The sequence below is a fragment of the Gavia stellata genome, chromosome 3 (genome assembly GCF_030936135.1).
Source record: "Gavia stellata isolate bGavSte3 chromosome 3, bGavSte3.hap2, whole genome shotgun sequence".
Classification (NCBI taxonomy): domain Eukaryota; kingdom Metazoa; phylum Chordata; class Aves; order Gaviiformes; family Gaviidae; genus Gavia; species Gavia stellata.
The window spans coordinates 91,770,603-91,789,181 of record NC_082596.1 but is presented as its reverse complement, the minus strand read 5'-3'; the positions used below and the strand labels follow the sequence as shown (position 1 = coordinate 91,789,181).

Sequence of the window (18,579 nt, the reverse complement as noted above, 5' to 3'; positions counted from 1 at the left end):
ATATTCCCAGGAAAAGACAACTCCCATGATAAGCTCACTAGCAACTCAGAATATGTCCACTCAAGTCACGCACATGTGAATTCACATTCACAGCAGCTGGCTGAAGTCTGGTGATTTCTGATCCCTTGCATGTCTACCACAGAGCACATTTACTTGGTATACGATGTGTAAAAGAAGGAAAATCATCTGGGAAAGGCAAGTGATTGCTGTATCACATTAAGCCCAAAAAATTTCCTCCCCACCCCTATAAAACCACAAATGACCTGACATCCTGACTGCTCTTTGTGGAATCCTGCTCCATTTTCATTCCTGAAGATAGCTCTCCATTTTCTACAGGGAAAGGTCAGTAATGCTAAGAAATGGAAGTAAAGAACGCCAATCACTTGATAGCAATCAGGCTAATCTGTGCTGCCCACAGTACAGAAGTCAGCGTAGGCAAAGACAAGTGTTCTTCTAATAAAAATTGCTATGAAGGGCTCTAAAGCATAAAGGTATATTCTGCCTTGTGGAACATGGAAATATCTTTCCTCCACCCCCAATGCCATATTCCAGCATCACCAATTCCAAAAATCTACTCTTTCATACTACTTGTGGGGTCTGGGCTAGCCAGATGGTTAAACGATTGCAGAATCAACCCTTAACATAGAACAGTGAAGCAGCCAGCTGAAGTGAAATGGAAAAAGTCCTCAATGAACAACATATGACAGACTTAGTAAATATATGGGAAAGCCAGAAAGGCAGATGTGGAAGGAGCTGAAAGAAATTGTGAGCATTGAGGAGACTACAGAAAATAAGATTTCTGAGGGGAGGAAGACCAGAACTGATCTCACACTATTATACCAGGAAACACATAATCAGCAAAGCCTCATACAGCTCATACAATATAGCTCCAGTATGACTATTGTCAACTATTGTCAATCCTAAAATCAAAAAGATCCTTAGAGGAGAAAGAGCAGAAAGAAGACAAATCCAAGATTTTTTTAAAAGCAAGAACAGAAACAAGGCTCAAAACATGATAAATAAATCTGAATGTAGTATGCTTTACAGGACTGAAGCCTGCATCACTTAAACACTCTGAGGAATGACTTTCAGACAAAATTGGGATATTAGCTATGTCATTCTTTGAGAAAAGGTTTTTCACCACTGGAGGTCACTGTAAACTGTAGTTACTCTTTATCAGTCCCTCAAAAGAAAAAAAATACACGGTACACAAGGTATGTAGGATGTACGTTTTGGGGTGAAATAGAACTGAAATACCACTTGCAGAGTATTTGAAAAATACCTGTATCTAATCAGTGACTTCTCTTTGCTGGGGATAGACCTATTCTTGTTCCAACTTATTCCACGCAGAGCAATTGGCACACTGCTAGGAGTTTAGACATGTGCCTGCATATACACAGGGACCGGTTTTGCATCTGTCAGCCTGCCTTTCTTACTGGTCTTGCAGACACTCTTCCTGAACACCAGCAAGCTTACAACAGGTAAGGTGATGGGGACACAATGGGAGACCTATTATTGCAGCTCATAAAAATCATGGGGTTTTTTTTAGAAAATGAATGTAGGATTATCTGCATTAGGATCTCTAACAAAAGACAAATGTTTGGCAACAGTTCCTAATAAAAACATAAGCCTGCTAGGTCTGAAGGTTTACATCCTATGTAATCCATAGATCACAGTTCATCTAAATGCAATTTTCTTCTCTCTTTGCATTGCATTCAGATAACCATTATTGGGAACAATCTTTCAAACAATTCCTAGCCCACCCCACTCAATCACATAGCAGTGCATATATACTATATACATTACAGATTTTAAACTGATGCTCAGACAGTAAAGGGATGTTAGTCCAAGTTCCTGTCTCCCATATTGTAGGAGTCCTACTGATATGCATATCAGAAGGAACAGCTGATGTTCACAAAACAGAGATGCTGGGTCACTTTCAGGGAAAAGAATAGAGAAATGAGCCTGGCTAGTTCCCATGGCTTAAAAAAAAAATAATCCAGCTTCATAAACCAAAGAATTTACATTTCAGGGATACAACTGAAACTCCCATTTGACCACAATTCTGACAATGAATCAGTGGCAGCTGGGCAAGTTTTATCTGAAATGCACATTTTATTTACTGAATTTCCACTTTTTGGTGGGGAGAGGGAATCATCCTAATGCAGGTTTCTTTATTTCCTGCTCAGTGAAACACAGCAGACCGATTCCTGGCTTGTATCAACCAGAATAACTCCAAGGAGTTTGGTCTGGTTTGATCTAAATGAAGAACTTCTGTAAAAGAGAAGCAATCTGGGTTTCTGACAATTTAAGAAGACATTAAAAAGGGGGCAGCTTTTCTTCACTCCTCCGATTTATCTTTTAGCTTTCCCTTTATTCTTTTGCACTTTAACCTATTTCAAGGAGAATTTCAAGGATAAGCAACAGAAGGCTTATCGCACAATCCACAGTACTTTAAAATCCTAACAAAAACCAAACCCTGCAGAATGAAGCTTGAAAAGCTCTGATGTGATTAAAACATTATACTGGTTAAGCAAAGGCTAGCTACAAAGACAAGTTCACTGAACAATAACGTCATTGCTGTGTTGCATCATTCTGCTTTTGTTTCTATTTACACACAGAATACAAGTGCCTTTTTTACTGGATGTATGCTCAGACAACCTCAGTGTAAATAAATACATAATACCTAACAACTCTGATTTAACAAAGCATTTCAGCGCATGCTTAACTTCAAACATGTGAATAGGCTCACTGTAAATAATGTGTAATCCAAGACCACCCACATAGTGAGGCATCTCCGGCCATATCCTTTAGCATCTCATTTTAGCTCACTGGACGGTAGAAAATCTCAGCTTTCCACTGTAACAAACAGTACTGTCTTGTTTGCAATTATAATTTACCAACAGATAGCACTACTTTAAATGTCTTATGTAGTTCAGAAAGCTATGCTTTAGTTTCATCTAGTTCTTTGTAATACTGAATGACTCTTTTGGACTACAGTGGAGTACCACAAAGACCAAAGGAAGCATGCCTTTATAAACTGAGAAGAAAAAAAACAGGACAGATCTTGAACAATGGATAAACAGATGCTCCAAAGCAATGTTTTGGGGTTTTTTTCTATTAAATGTGTTTCATTTGACACTCAAATTAATTCCCATTCCAAATTCATGCTGATAAAACTTGTATATAACTCCACAGACATGTACTTCTCTTCTTGCATTGATGGGTCCCTATAAATTATGATGATTTCCAAGCTAAAGCACAAAATGCAGTTTCTAAAGTCAAATGTAAGTGAAAGATAATGTGGTTTTTTTATTTTTAAGAGTCTAATTTTTCCTTTGGTGTCTGCTGAAGATTTTGGAAAACCATTCATAGTTCCAGACACTGCATACATTAAGAGTATGATTCCAGATGCAGGAGATCCTGGGAACTATGGGAGACCTGGCAGATTTGGAAAGAGCTTAAATCATTATTGCCCACCCATATTCTTTCAATTAAGCATTCCACTGATTTTGGAACCCAGAGATAGCTAAGAAGCCAATTTTCTCTACCGCAGTCACGTGATGCTGAAATGGAGATGACTGAAGAATTTGTGGGGAAAAAAAAAGATCTCCCACACACTTGGCAAATGCTAGCTAATAACACGAAGGCTTTCATACAACATGTGTCAGAGAATACAATTCCAGATATAAGAAACAGGTGTGATAAGGAAGACATTTCTTTCATTACAAGGGGGTCACTCAGTGGTAGCAGTATGCCTCAGGCCCCAGGCTGGAAGTCAGAAAGTCTGGCTTGTAGCCCTGCTTCTGTCACAGATCTGCTGGGTGACCTTGGGTGCTTCTTTCCATCCCTCTGAGCCCCTGCTTCTCCATACAATTCTGTAACAGCCTGCCTACTTAGGCTGTCATGTCTCTGATGTGACAACTGTCACTCACTTACAGTGTCCATAAATAATCTCTAATGCAGTGAAACTTTGTATTGCCTGAGGACATAAGGAGCAAATGCTCATCCTGAGCTGGCCTGAAATGCATGAAATTACTGTTAACGAAGCAGGGTGACCACATACAGCATAGGCGTGAGCCAGGAATAGTGCAAAGAAGCATCACACAAGCTTTCTTTGCAAGTTCCATACTAGCCCTCACAAACATTTTGAATCAATCTGTTGGCAATTGGTGGCAGCCAGAAAATATTTCATAGGGATTCTTTAAGAAGATCATTAAATAAAATCTGTTTGACTTGTTAAGAATTCCAACCATGAATTCCTAGCTAAAAGATGTTCATGCTTGTTCTCTGGAGTAGCTGCCTGATAAATGTAAACAATTTTTAGTAAGTGACTTACAGTTGAATTTACAACTTACATTTGTTAAATTTACTACAAAGATTTGTAATATATATTTTATTATGCAGCATTATGTGTACAAGTTGTTCTCCTTACAGCAAGGAAAGCGTTGTAATTACTGTGTTAAACGAACCCGGTAACTAACATGACAGAAGAGGCAGTAGTTGTATGTGGCATCAGGACAATGAAGAGAAAATGCCATCAAAAACCTGGGCAATTTAAGTATTTGGATAAATCCATACCTTTGCCTGTGTCTCTATCTTAACAGACAGTGAGTTATTCTACAAGTAAAAATGAAGCACGTACATAACAGAGTTCAAAGATACAGATCTTGGATGTAGTGCTGGAAAGCTGCAACAAGGAGACCAATCTGCCTTTTAGTGGCTAGAATATTGTCTTGAAAGAAGGACAGTTTAGAGGATTAGACGTTACTAAAATAAAAATACCTCTTTATAGAAACATAAGTTAATAGTTTTAGTCTATTTGTCCGATTCATTTGTCCTCATCTTCTGAATTTTGTTCATTCTTCCATTTTAGTGGTGCTATATGGACTTATGTTTAGACCCTCCAAATCTTTAGATGCCCTCACCAGCAAGCTACATTTCCATACTGTACACTTCTATTCTTATAGAATAGGTTTCCTATGAAACCATAATAAAGCCTTTTTAACATATGAGTTGGAAGAAATACATAGGGTAGGTATAAATAGGAGACCCAGGATGCCTCTGGGATGGTCTAAAACATGCAGGACCAAGAGGCTTTAGACAATTTCTCCAGATTTAGAACTACCAAACATGGGTCTACCATGAATTTCAGAAAGACAGTAGAAAGTGTTTGGTTTGACAGAAGCAACAATTCTCTTGGTGAACATGTCCTTTAAAATGTAATGATGATATTAAGGGCTGTGGCATCATCAAAGGTCAACAGAAAATCATCCTGCACCTTGTTGTCTCACTGCCAATACTTGAGATAAAACGCTGTAATTTTCTCCTATCGTCTTCAACTACAGTCACTATTTAAGCTATGAGGTCAACTAGACAGGCTCATAACTAGATAGGGTCATAGCTGAAATTAAACCTCTCTGCCCACGTATCTGCTCCATTACTGTTTAGTCCAGGCATGGAGTTAGGGAGATCTTGTGTACCAGTACGTCTGCTTAGTTAGCCCTGAAGACAGGGAACTATGGAAAAATACTCCCTCTCTTCTTTTTAGTATCAATAACAAAATCCTTTACATGTATTATAACAACATTCTGTGTGCTTTCTTTAGCATAAGGTCATATTATAGAGCCCCATTTTCATTTCTCTCAGGAATTTCATTTGTAAATGTCAATCAAGCACTTAAAAGTACTTGACTACGTAGTACTTAAAAAAAAAAACCCCTCCCTTATATACTGTATAACAGCATGCCTAACAAACAGTTATGTTTTCAATATAAGCAATTCAGGGATTTGTTTAAATTGGGAGTGAAAAATAAACCATTGTCAGCAAACACAGAAGGACCAAACACCAGGAATTACATTGGATTGTCCATATAAGGGGAAAAATTAAGATCCTCAGCTCCTCAAAATGCTTATTTTATGTGAGGTTTCCATTTGAGGTGACAGAAGTGGGACCTCTCCAATGCAAGGGCCCTTGTTTAGAATCCTCACGCTGCACTCAGCACTGGAAAGTCACTTTTACTGCACCGTGACTTCTGCTAAACATGTCCACTAGACATTGCACAAAGGTGCCAGAAAAAAAAGGTCACAGGGACAGTCTGGATGTATCTCCCTGCACCTCCGTGTATATTACAAATTGGCTGGGTATGTAACCTGTAATGAGACACCTTTGAATGAGCATGGCTAAAAGAATTCTTTGCTAAGCCATGCATCTAAGGTCAAAGACGATTTTTTAAGGGAAGGAGATATTTTTCTAAACAGACAAGATTCAACATTTTTTACAGTGGAATAAATATCTATGCCTTTGCTGTATCAAAGCAGCAAACGTACATACCATCATTGGCTGCAACATCTCGTGTTGTAATAACTAGTGATGCTACTTCTTTGGGGAGAAAATGCCAAGTTCACTTGACAACAACAGGAAAATAACGGGCGTAAGCCTTACTGTCCCACAACAAGAAGGGCTGGCAACCTTGCTCCCACCGCGGCAAAAGAGGGTAACCTTGATACAGTCCCTTGTGCTGCACCCAGCAGAGGTCACTAGAGGATGCATCATGTTGTAATGGCAAGACGAAGCACTCCGACAGCAAGGGCAGAGAGGCACCTTCCTGAAAAGCACATCAGCTATCCAGGATTTACTGCCGGAGAGACTCGTAAAAGAGAGGGATATGTGCCGCTCCATGAAAGAACAGATAGGTTTAACTGGCTACATCCGAACACAAGCAGCATTCATCCAGTTAAACAATATCGATACTGATCAGTGAAATATATCTAACTTATTAAAAGTGTATCTATTACCTGTGCATTTCCAGATGCAGGGATCTCTTTCTTTCTTCCACGGCTTAACACAGTCCACAAGATGTGCCAGAAATACGAAGCCAAAAGGCAGAAACTACCTGCAATCCAGGCAGCATTTCTTTGCAGGGGTAGATCCATCCCTTTATTTTTAATCAACTGATTAACTTGGTTCTCCTGATCTAGCAGATGCAATTTGGCAGGCACCCTCAAAACCGTCCCCAGCTCCGTAAGTACCACCTAGCTAGACAAGGCTCGGAGACGCAGCATGATCCCATCTCACACTTCAACACATTCCCTGAACCTATAAGGAAAAGAAGTGATGGCCTACTGACAAGCATAAAACAGGTGCAGGGATCTACACGAGATGTGTATTGCATGGACTTGAAAGGCAGTTACTCTGACATTCCAACACTTTTCAAACAAAAGCAAACTGTTAGTGCAATCCCTTTGCAGTTAGCAGTTCAGGCCAGTGGTCATCTTTTTTCCCTTTTAAAAGGCACAAAATGGAAAAAAAATAACCAAAGAGCAAAATTCAAGACAATCACTTAAAATGTGTCATGGTGCACATGCACAGGAAGGTCAGTTTGAAATGCCATGGCTTTATTGTCTGCAGTCCCTTCTGTTCCTGTGCTTGCAGTCTATCTATGTTACTCCCATATCCAAACCACCACCATGCAGGAAGTGGGCCCTAGCTGTCTCCCCATCTCATATCCAGCATCTGCTCACCTGCCAACCATCAAGTCATTGATCCAAAGGATGGTGGTGCCTGATCATTTCAACCACATGGATGTGAGACTTTCATTATCATCAAGGTAACTTCTTTCTCCTAAAATTTCCAGAAACAGACAGACTGCTTCTGCTGAATTTTCCCAAGCAATTCAACGTGATGCAAATTCTGCACGGAAAATTTTGGCTTGAGCAGCCAAAACTTGGGAAATTTTTAAACAACTGAAAACAGGATCTTAAAATTGGAAATGGTAAGCAACTTAATAGAAAGTCCTGCTACCAGCTCCATTATAAGCCCAGGGAACCTGTTTTACTTCTAGAGATAGAAAACTAAAAATCTGAGTAACAAAGCATGTCACGGTTTATTGTCTTATATTTAAGGATAGTGAAGGACGACTACATAAGGTCTTAGGTCTATACATAGGGAAAGAAACCTTATATATAAGGATTATACATCTTCCATGCAATGGGTACCCATAATTACAGAGTGCTAACAGTCACTGTGGAAGATGAAGCAGTAAGAAGAAACAGTGCCATTTCTTTTCTGCTTGTGTATTTATCTGTTCAGAGGTGAATAAGCAAAGAATTTAAAAGACTCCCTCCATCTGTTCAGAAATACGAGTACCAGAAATCTCAAGTACTAAAAATTTACAGATCAAACTACCAAAATCAGTACATCATTTGAAAAAAATCAAGAGATTAAAAAATTACGAGTACTTTTGTCCTTTCCTTAGTCAACTTCTGGCTTCTGAGACTTCAGAGCACTCCCAGGTCACATTTTGAGTTACTATGTATTTGTTATGTTGGGGAGGGTGGATTTAGTTGTGGGGTTTTTTTCAATCTCCTCTCTTCCTTTCTGAGAAAGACAGACTTACATTCTCACAAGCATGGGAACTGGGAGCATTAAGTAAAACAAAGCTGCTTGAAATCACAGAATTACATATGTCACCACACAACCACAGAGTGCCATGAACTTGGGACCTGAAGAGTGCACTGCAGAAAGGATATCCTGTAAAGCTGCACCAGTCTGAGGCTGGCTGGCAACACGATGCCCGATGACAGCATTTCAAGCAAGCTGAAAAGGAGGTTGGTAAAAATAACTGTGTCCAAATTTGGCTGAAGTCCACTTACACTTTTCTGACCCTACCGAGCCAAGCTTTAGACAGGGTGCTTTGATTTCAAGGCTGAAGAAAGCCTAGAGGGTTTTGATCTCTTCGTTAGTCAAGAAGTCTCACTGCAAATGTACAGAATCCCTTGCAGGACTTTGTTAAAGAGTCATTCTCGATTAAAAATGTAAAACAAGAAATAGGTTGCTGTCAAAATATTTAGATCAACATCTTGAACAGTGTTTGGGGGCAGAGGAAACTTATTTTGGGTTAAATTATGCAACAGTGATACTTTTGTTCCCTGTTCAAAATACTGCCATGACCCTGGCCTCCCCCCAAAAGGAACTTGCAAAGATATTGTTACCACCACGGTCATTTCCAACACAGAGGCTGCAGAGAAAGTAACTGCTAGAAAAATTGTGGCAGTGGTCAAGAGGGAGAAAGAAGTCTCAAAGGAGACAAGGCTGATCACATTCTGACTGGAGACAAGGAATTAGAGGACAATTAGCCATCCCCAGGCCTGGCTTAACTGAACACCAAATATAGAGTATATCCAACAGTTCCTGCTGGGCTAAATATTTAAACTGCTTTCAGAATATCATCAAAGGGTTAATTTTGCATGGGAAATTGTATTGCCAACTCAAGAAACAAAATACCAATGAGAAATATTTTTTCCACCTTTGTAAAAAAAACAAAAAACAAACAAACTCAAACACCTGTCCTGAACTGAAAGAACTCCAAATGTCTCCAGAACGTCAAAATGAACTGGCATAGCAACTATCTATTCAAATAAAACTAGCTAGTGGGAGGTTTAATCCATATTAAATTATTGTTTCCTTAGAAGAGCAGGACTAAGAAGCCCTGAAATAGGGCAGTAAGGGAAGAGCAGCTCTGCTTCTTGCCACTTCTGTTCTTTCAAGGAGGGCAGCAAGGGCAGCAGAGCCACTAGACATTATTGCTCATACAACAGTAAGTTGCAAATGTTAGGATTTGCATTTATGTTTACTAATAATGGGAGAAATTCTATTCTGGTACATAAGGCTGTGTTTTAACGAACTTAATACATCTCAGCTTATGCACTGAACTGCAGTAAATGACTAGAGTACAACTCTGCAAATGAAAGGTAAAATCATAATAAAAGAAACATTTAAACCAATGAGTTTTACCAACTCTTTTTCTTTCCATTTTGCAGCAGACTAAGTGTTCCACCAATCAGTCACCACCACTCAGTCAGTGGACAGCAAGTAATGCATTACCCACATTAGTTCAGCTATGTCTGAGCTCTAGGTAAAGGCCCTTCACAATGCTTACACTTCCAAGGGAAAGCTTGCTCATGTGCATACACAAGGAGTATCTCTCCTGTCACAGCATATTACCCAAATGAATGTATTGGCACCACATAGCAAGAACGTAAAGAGATGGATGGTAAGTCAAGGTAATGGCCAAGCCTTGCAGATGCAAACTGATAAGATCCAGAAACCCTACAGTTACACTGTCGATTAGGAATAGCTTCAAACACAGGAACTGCAGTTGTAGCTATAGCTCTCTAGGTTGCAAGAACTTTTAAGAGCAGCAGCATTATGCTTGCAGAGAGACCCTGAATTTCAAATCTCTTTCCCTGGGTGGTCTGCCAGAGTTCAGAAAGCTTTGAAGCTTTGCTTAGGACTAGATTTAGCTTTTGTTGAATGTTTATTTAATATTGCTCTCCTGAAAAAGTGATCATGTAATTGTTATCCAACATGGGTGGGTTACTTTTGTTATTAACTTCGTAAATACAAGCCTAGGGGCTTCTATAGTTCTGAATGTTACTAATAGAAAAGAATCAAGCTGCATGCATCTGAATCATGGAGCCAGGGTTTAAAAACAAGTCACTGACCCTGAAGAAGATACTTTTACAGTATTTAAAACCCAACAGTCATTGGGGAGAAGGAGTTAGTGCCCTAATTTCAGACAGTGATTCAAAATTGAACAATTTGAATTGCATTCGCACACCCATCATTTACCAGGTAAGAGGTAAATTAGAAGGAAGAGACTGCAGGTTTGCTGACCAATAGCGTGCAGCTTTGGCTGGGCCATCAGAAGCAGTCTAGGTGGGGAACGTGGAGCTCACCGGGAGCTAATGCAGCTGGGTAAATTGTGGGGTAGTTTCACAATCAATTTACCTTTGCATAAGCTGGTGCTATTGTCAAAAAAGGTGGTTTTACCTTCTCACAACTGCTTGTTCCTACCCTGTGCCACCCCCTCCCTCGGACCAGCACAACCCTTTAGTCTGGCTGTTCGGTGCAATGGATCAAGGCAAGATCTGGATTTTTGTTCTTTTTTTTTTAATCTGGTTCTCACACATGAAAACTGTTCCTATAAAACAAAATGTCTTTCACTTGATAATGTATCACCTACAGCAAAATTTTGTGTTCATTCCTGAAGACAAAGCTTAACCGAGACACAAAGCCATGTGCTGCCAACTGTACAAATGGGGGGCAAGAGGACATTCTGAACAAAACACATGTAAAACAGGTAAAGAGCAGTTTTGCCATGAGTTATTTTGAGTCATCCTCTCCAAGAGCAAATGGTCCTGGTGGAGAGCTGGTGTGGCAAAAACAGCCATCTAGAGGCCTGCAAGACCACAGCTTGTTCACAGCACCAAGACGTATATTATACTGTACAGTCATTATTCACAACTGATGGTCAACAGTTGCTGGGTTTGCTTGCCATAGTTGTATTTTAATGGCTCTGGAAGGTCTTTTTTTTTTTTTTTTTCCTTTTTTAGATTAGGTGGGGGTTTTTTTTGCAAGAATATACTGTACTGAAAGACGAAAATTGTGTTTGCTTATTTTGTAAAAGATATATCTAGAAAAATAGTTGGCTTGAGGAAGGGGATCATTTTCTTCTGTAATTATAATCAATGAGTCTCAGAATAATTATTTCTTCCAGCAAGTACACAGTTTGACCACTCTCTTCTAGTCTCTTGAATTGTAACGCACTCCCATTGAAGCGAATAGATGTTTTGTCACTGCCTTCAAAGTGAGCAGGACTTCACCCACAGAAATTACGTACATAGGCCCACAAGCATACCCATGCAAATGCATACATCTGAGCAAAGTCTACTCTATTTCCTGCCAGCACAATCTTCTTTCCTTCCTTTCCTGGTCAGTGTAATAAAACTGTTCATCAGGCAAGCAGACCAGGCTAAGACCTTTCAAAGGAAGGTCTTGGTTTTCCTTTCATCAACATTAACAGCACAGCTAGGGCCCAATTCTGTATCCCACTGAGAAATTAAAAAAAAAACTTGTGTGAAAGTTAAGTTTTGCAATTAACTTCTAAGCTTGTAAAAGCTTAGAAGAAATATAACTGATGTTTATGTATCTGGAAACCTCACTCCAGTGAGGTATATTACCAGAGTTCAGTTGGATTGCCTTTCACCTTTGAAGTCTTGTCCCAGGAGACTGATGAGCTAAAATGGGAATACAGAGCTATTCCTCCAACTTGCAACTAGCCACCAGCTGTTCATCTTCTAAACCTACTCCTTTCTCCCCTGCTGCACCTCTCGGTGCCTTTTCTTACAGCATTCCTAATAAAGAGCCAGTTCCAACCATTAGACCGAAGAAGCAAACGTCAAGAGATTTTACAGCAAGAAGTGGTGGAAAATCCCCCTACTTCAGCTAATTTCTGCAGTTTGTCATCAAACTAAGATACATGAACATAGGCAAAGCAGCTCGTATAGCCTTTTTCTTGACCCTAAAGGGACAAGACTCAAAGGAAGAGCTACATGGCAGCAACAGCAGTTTTTACTTTCTCACCTGCGCAAGTTGTGATTTTCATACTGGTAGTAACCTTTCTTGAAAGAGCTAATAACATCCTCCAAACCCTGACCACCCAGATTTATTTTTTTTTAATTCTCATTTTCACTGTAACCCTAAATGAAACTCTCTAAAATAAACACATCCTACTTATGTGAGACATGCTTTGTTTGTTTTAATACAGGGATCATTTTCTTTCTCTACAAAGTAAAAATTGTATTAGCTTACCGTGGAATTATTGCTGGAAGTGACTTCGAAATTAAATCTATATTCGCATTTTAAGGAAAGGTACAGCACTGAAGAAACTCTCAGGGTGGAGTACGGTGGTTATGCAAGGGTTCCATCCCACAAAAGTTCCCTAGGCAACCTTAGATGTTGGCAACACCAGGGGAGGTTGGTGCGCTGACTCTAAGAGAAACTACACGGAGCGCGGAGCGGCAGCCAGGCTCTGTGATAAGACGGGAACTGGAAGGTACTATGGAACAATAAGATGGAGACTCACCCTGATAATTAGGATATGTAACCAGTCAAAGACAATGCTACTGTACAAAGATACAATAACCTATTTAGTGTGTGTAATGGTGTGTATTGGAGTACCTGGGAACGGGCCCACAGTCTGTCACTTTTTTGACAAAATACTGTCCTTGGGTGAACTTTCCTCATTACAGTGTCATTATAATACCAAAACACACCTCTACCCCAAAAGTTACCCGCCTCCAAGGTGCGACCACCCCTCACAGAGCTTGCGCTCTGAATTTTTCTACCTTTGAAGGCAAAGCGAGAAAGTTTTACACCAATTACAACAAAGAAATATATGACTAGAGTCACTCAAGCTCCACCTGTAAAGTAAAAAATAGTATAAAAAGGTTTAAGTGAGGAGGGATGTTAGGAAAGACACCATTGCAGACCTGCTCTGACATCTGGGATCAGTCGACGGGCTGAGCCTCTTCCCCCCCATAGGGACACCTTTGGGTAAGATTCGAACACTTGGCTATACCAAGTGCTTCCCTGGGAGACTTAGAAACCTCTAGAGAGTTGTTTTGTGATTTAATGTGTTTGTAGCCAGGCTGTATTACTCATATTCTTGGTATATGCACATGCTTTATGGGCAGTAGTTCTATCACCAGCAATCCAAAAGAACTTGTGCATCTGTTGCTTTAATAAACTACACTATTCATTAATCTAGCCGTGAGAGTTCTCATTGAATGCGACCAAATTCCTTAAGGGTGGCCATGCTAGTTCATGCAACGCAACTAGACTGAAAGTGTATGGAGTTACGAGTGTGCATCCGTAATCATGAGAGTTCAATACATATATTGAACATGATTGGACTTGTAACACAGAATGGGGCATCAGTCAGAATCTAAGCCTAGCCACCCCCAGCCCCGCTGATACCTGATGACAAGCTGTAACGCAAGGGGGTTTATTTTCTGCTAAATTGCTTTGCCCCTTTAACGCGACACTTACTGAAGACTGGAATAATTTTGTACAAAAGTGACCTGGCAGATTAAGAAATATCAAAAATTCAACTTCTTGAGTTGTCAATACATGAAAACATAATGAAATTTACTTTACACCAATGCTCCCAGCATATCATCTGAATGAAAAAATATTCAGAATAGTTGAAGAACTGCTGTACCGCATCAGCACAATCAGCAGACAAACAGCCACAGCACAAATTTTTCAAATCTTTTCACAAACCGGTGTGTAAAATTAATTTCTCATCGCCCTATTGCAAGCAGATTTTCTTAGTTCTTGTCTAAATTATGTATCAATAAAAATACTGGTTCCTCTAGACTCTGCTACAGAAAAAGCATAATACAAGGAAATGCGTTGCTATTTCTAAACACATTTTGGCTGACCACAGAGTCATTTTCCTGCCACAGACCCCATACTATGACACCCAGCACTGTTCACTGGAGACAGATGCAGCACAGAGATACACTGTACAATGCTCAGCCCTGCATGCAGCATGTAACCATGCCCTACTCCCCCAGTGTTAATCAGGAGCAAAGGACAAAGCTGCCTTAGTTCATCTGGGAAACCTGCTCTTTCCATGGGATTCATTCAGTTCCCACTGACTCCAGAGCTGTTAGATAGGACAAATGCTTTCAAAACATGAATCCAACAAAATCCATGTTTACCTTCTGATTTTGAAGAGCTGCAGAGCCACAGAACTTCTTTACAACTTCTGAATATAAGTCCAGCTGTAAATAAACCCCAGAATAAAAACACACATGCTTGCTTCTATAAATCCAAAAGATTAAAAGATGCTGACCAGTCTCTCACAACTGCAATACATTTTCACAGATGATAATGAAAAATTCAACTCCCCTGGGAAATACACACAGTAAACTCTTTAACTAGCTGTAAGAAGAAAGAGACAGTGCTTTGGGAAGACAAAATTAAATATGCAGTTATTTAGTTACCTTTTCATCTTCTGTTCCAGGTTCTGATTCACTGAATTTGTCTTCCTGAAAGTTTCTAGTCCTCTCCATTTTTTCCATGCTCTGAAAAAAGGCTGTTTTTTCCAGTCTGTTGCTGTTGTATCGTGTATTGATCTCTTCCAGCCTGTTAATCTTAAGTAGCTTCATACTATGTCCAGTTAATTTACTGTCTGTTTTCCTCTCCACCTTGGATTCGTAAACCAGTGAACACTCATAACTTCTGATTTCTCCTCCTTCTTGGCTGTACAAAAGAAAGACAAATAAGAAGCATCAGTGTTATTCATGCATTTTAGCTTAGAAAATTGCCATTGTTGCAATATTTATATTTCAACTCTCTCTCCTTATATTTTCTGAACCAATACACAAATACAGAGTTAACAGCACTAGCTGTTCACAGATGCTATTGTACCTACTCATCTACATGCAACACCAGGTAAGTCAAGCAGGCTACAAGACAAATGTAATTTAATTTGTTCATAGAAACTATTTAGCTCTATCAAATCAATACATATTGCTCTTGCTTGCAGACCTTGTTATGGGTCACTCCCCATTTTTTAACCACTTTAGTGGTCCCCTGTTGCTCAATGTGTTCTCCTTCTCTCTGCTGCAGTTCCAGCAAGTTGACATGCAAGGACCCTGTTACTAAGTCCTTTAAGATTTTAGATATTAAACAAAGTGGTTTAGGCCTAAACACAGTCCTTCCCTCTCTTCCCACTATCCTATACCACAGAAATAGGTAATTGCCAAAATGGTGTTGATTTCGGGCCTCCTGTTGAAGGCTGCAACAGATGACAATCCCCAGCTGTGTTCCTTCCCACTGCAGGTCCTCACTACGTGCCTAGTACTTATATGATGTAGGATCATCGAGGCTTGTCTAATGGTAAGATTGGCTGGAAAGTTGTTGCAAGTCAAACTGTTAGTTTTGATTAATCTCTGTAGAAGGGCTTTTATTCCACAGCAAGGTGGTGGGTTCCCCCCTGCAAGTAATCACTTGGTTACACTTGAAAAATATGTGCTTTTGCACAACTAATTTTAAAAGAGAAAGAGAAACTACCTTAAAATTTCAGTTAGCAACTCTGTGTAGACCCAGAAAATAGAGGACAAAAACATTTTCATTATTATTATTGCAACCCTTCCTTCACTGTACTGGAAACCCAGCTACAAAAGCATGGCACTAATGCTTTAGCTCTAGAAAGCTGAATCTGGTCAATCTCATTACACAGCTCATGGTTTTCATTTTAACTTGCATAAATACCATAAACTGCATGGTGTAATTAAGAAATGTATATACAACCTTAGAGTCATTAGCAGCACAGAGAAACCACTTTCAGTGTACAACCACAGACCCAATTAAATCAGTTACTTTACTCGAACACCTTCCAATATTCCCCACTGAGTTTTGACCCCACATCTAAGCACATGCAACAGATTAGATGTATACCTACATCAATTAACTGGACTGCCCATAGTTAGCCCTCCAAACTCTTGCCAGATGTGAAAGATGCCACATGCTATCACTAAGAAGCTGCCCAGAGAGGTTGTAGAGTCTCCTTCTCTGGTGATATTCAAAACACGCCTGGACACGTTCCTGTGCAATCTGCTCTAGGTGAACCTGCTCTGGCAGGGGGGTTGGACTAGATGATCTCCAGAGGTCCCTTCCAACCCCTATCATTCTGTGATTCGGTGACACTTATACATGATGGACTGCAAAGGACAGTGCAAGCTTGCAGCTTGCAAATGAGCCTTCCAGAGAGATTCCTGCTACCACATTATTGCAGCCCTAGAGCATACTGTTAATGTGTGAGATGCAGGGACACCAGCATGGGACTGTAAGACATTAATCATCTGAAGAAGTTGTGCACCCGGTATGTAAAAATGCCAGGTCTGCTGCTTCTAACCTCTTATCACCAGCTCTCATGACTCTGACATCCCTTTCCATCCCCTTCAGATGAAAGAACACTTTACGAGATTTTCTTCCCCTGTTTCTTGAGAGCAGGGTTCTTGAGTTTTCCTAAACACACTGACAATTGCAGGTGACATACCACAAGGGCTCAGTCTAACCTTCTACAGATCCTTTGAACTACCACATGCAACATACTCCAAAGCTGTCAGAAAAAACAGGTGATGTTTCCAGATGCCTTCCCGCTGCCTCCATGTCTCCAGCTACTCAAATCCCACAGTGTTTTAGAGCGACCTGGCTGTGAAGACTACTTCTGGCCTGACATGACTGCAACCAAGGAAAGTTGATTCAGGCTCTCCATAGCTCTTCAAAGAGCACATAATCCTCTAGGTTATGATCACCAAGTGTGGCCATCCATCTAATGAGAATGACATGTCCTACTGAAAGGACATGTTGTTCCTTTAAGCTGACCAATGGGTCAGTTATCTGGGAAAATATTAATGGGATGGCAAGCCCAAAGGTATTACTGGGCTCTGTTACCAAGCAGAGACTAGGATTGAGTCCCAATGTGATTGCCCTCTCTCCCATTATTACCTTACTATATCCCTGAAACAATAAGCTAAATGACAGAACGTTTCTGAGGTGCACACAGCAAAATTTGTTTCAAATGCCTCCTCCACACTCCCAGAGAAGCAATCCCACCCTGGTTGTGTGCCACTGAGCAATGGGAGGCTATGGCCTTCCACCTTATTAAAAGAAAGAAAAATGTTCAAATGGGTTTTGAGCTCCATTTCCCCCAAAGGAGGGTGAAAACCTTCCTCCCATCATTTACATTCCCCAACTTTGGCCTGGAAGATGCTTTCTTCTGGGTCGTCTTCAGCAAGCCAATCTCTCACTTAAAGCAAAATAGCTTGCTTCATGAACCATGTCTTCACTTACATGCTCAGAAACCACACACAATGTCATAAAAACACAGAAACTTGCCTAGCTGTATGCACGGGGGGTATATACCTACAGCCTTACTGCTTTTTCTGCCCAGCAGCAGAAAATAAATAAATTTGCACAATAAAAATATAAACAATACAGTAACTGTTTATAAAACTGGTTAGAAATAGAAATGGGCAGGCAAATAGGTACCAGCCAAAAAGAAGAACCCACAAACAACCGCTTTTTCTTTCACCGTCTGTTTTTAGATTGTAACCCCTTCAGCCAGAACTAAGTTTACATGATGGGCTGTAAAGCACTTCGCTTGAAACTCAGTCCTTTGGCCTCCATCTTCAGTTCAAATAAAAACTTTATTTCTGACCCATTGGCCATTTGCAAACCAGCCAATTTCAAAATTTTAGCTCGGGGACAGGTACTGTTTGCCCGTAGCCAGACTTGTTTACCTCCCAGTATATCTTGACATTAGACTGACCTGAATTTTACAAGCTGGGAACGATTATGTAACAGTATATAATTAAACCTAAATATATAATTTAAGAAAGAAAACAAGATGTAATGTGGAAAGAATTACCAGTGGGTCAAGTTCAGGTGGTAAATTAGGATGCGAATGGTACCGCATACTATGCTTTTCTTTGAAATATAACCTGCCCTGCATTCTGCGTAATACAAGAGATGTATTTCATTTAAAAAAAGAATAAATTATTGGTAGCTCTTCGACTGAGAATGACGTTTTCACATATTTCAACAAATGACCAGGAGGACCCCCAAATACACAGACCTTGACAATACTCATCAGCGTGACCCTGAAGTGGCTCCACAGTACTTCAGGCCATTTGAATGGGGCCGGTGCGGCCTTACTCT

General features: G+C 40.1%; 1 protein-coding gene across 1 annotated transcript in view; it reads right to left on the bottom strand.

Annotated features, from left to right (window-relative positions):
• MYLK4 (myosin light chain kinase family member 4) overlaps positions 1-18,090 on the bottom strand; it is a 66,278-nt gene extending 48,188 nt beyond the window's left edge. Inside the window, exons 1-2 of the mRNA XM_059815660.1 lie at positions 17,999-18,090; positions 14,856-15,114 (exon numbers count right to left, since the gene is read on the bottom strand). Coding sequence (XP_059671643.1) covers positions 14,856-15,114; positions 17,999-18,090 — 351 coding nt within the window. The remainder of the gene's footprint in view (positions 1-14,855; positions 15,115-17,998) is intronic.
• Between the last annotated feature and the right edge of the window lie 489 nt (positions 18,091-18,579).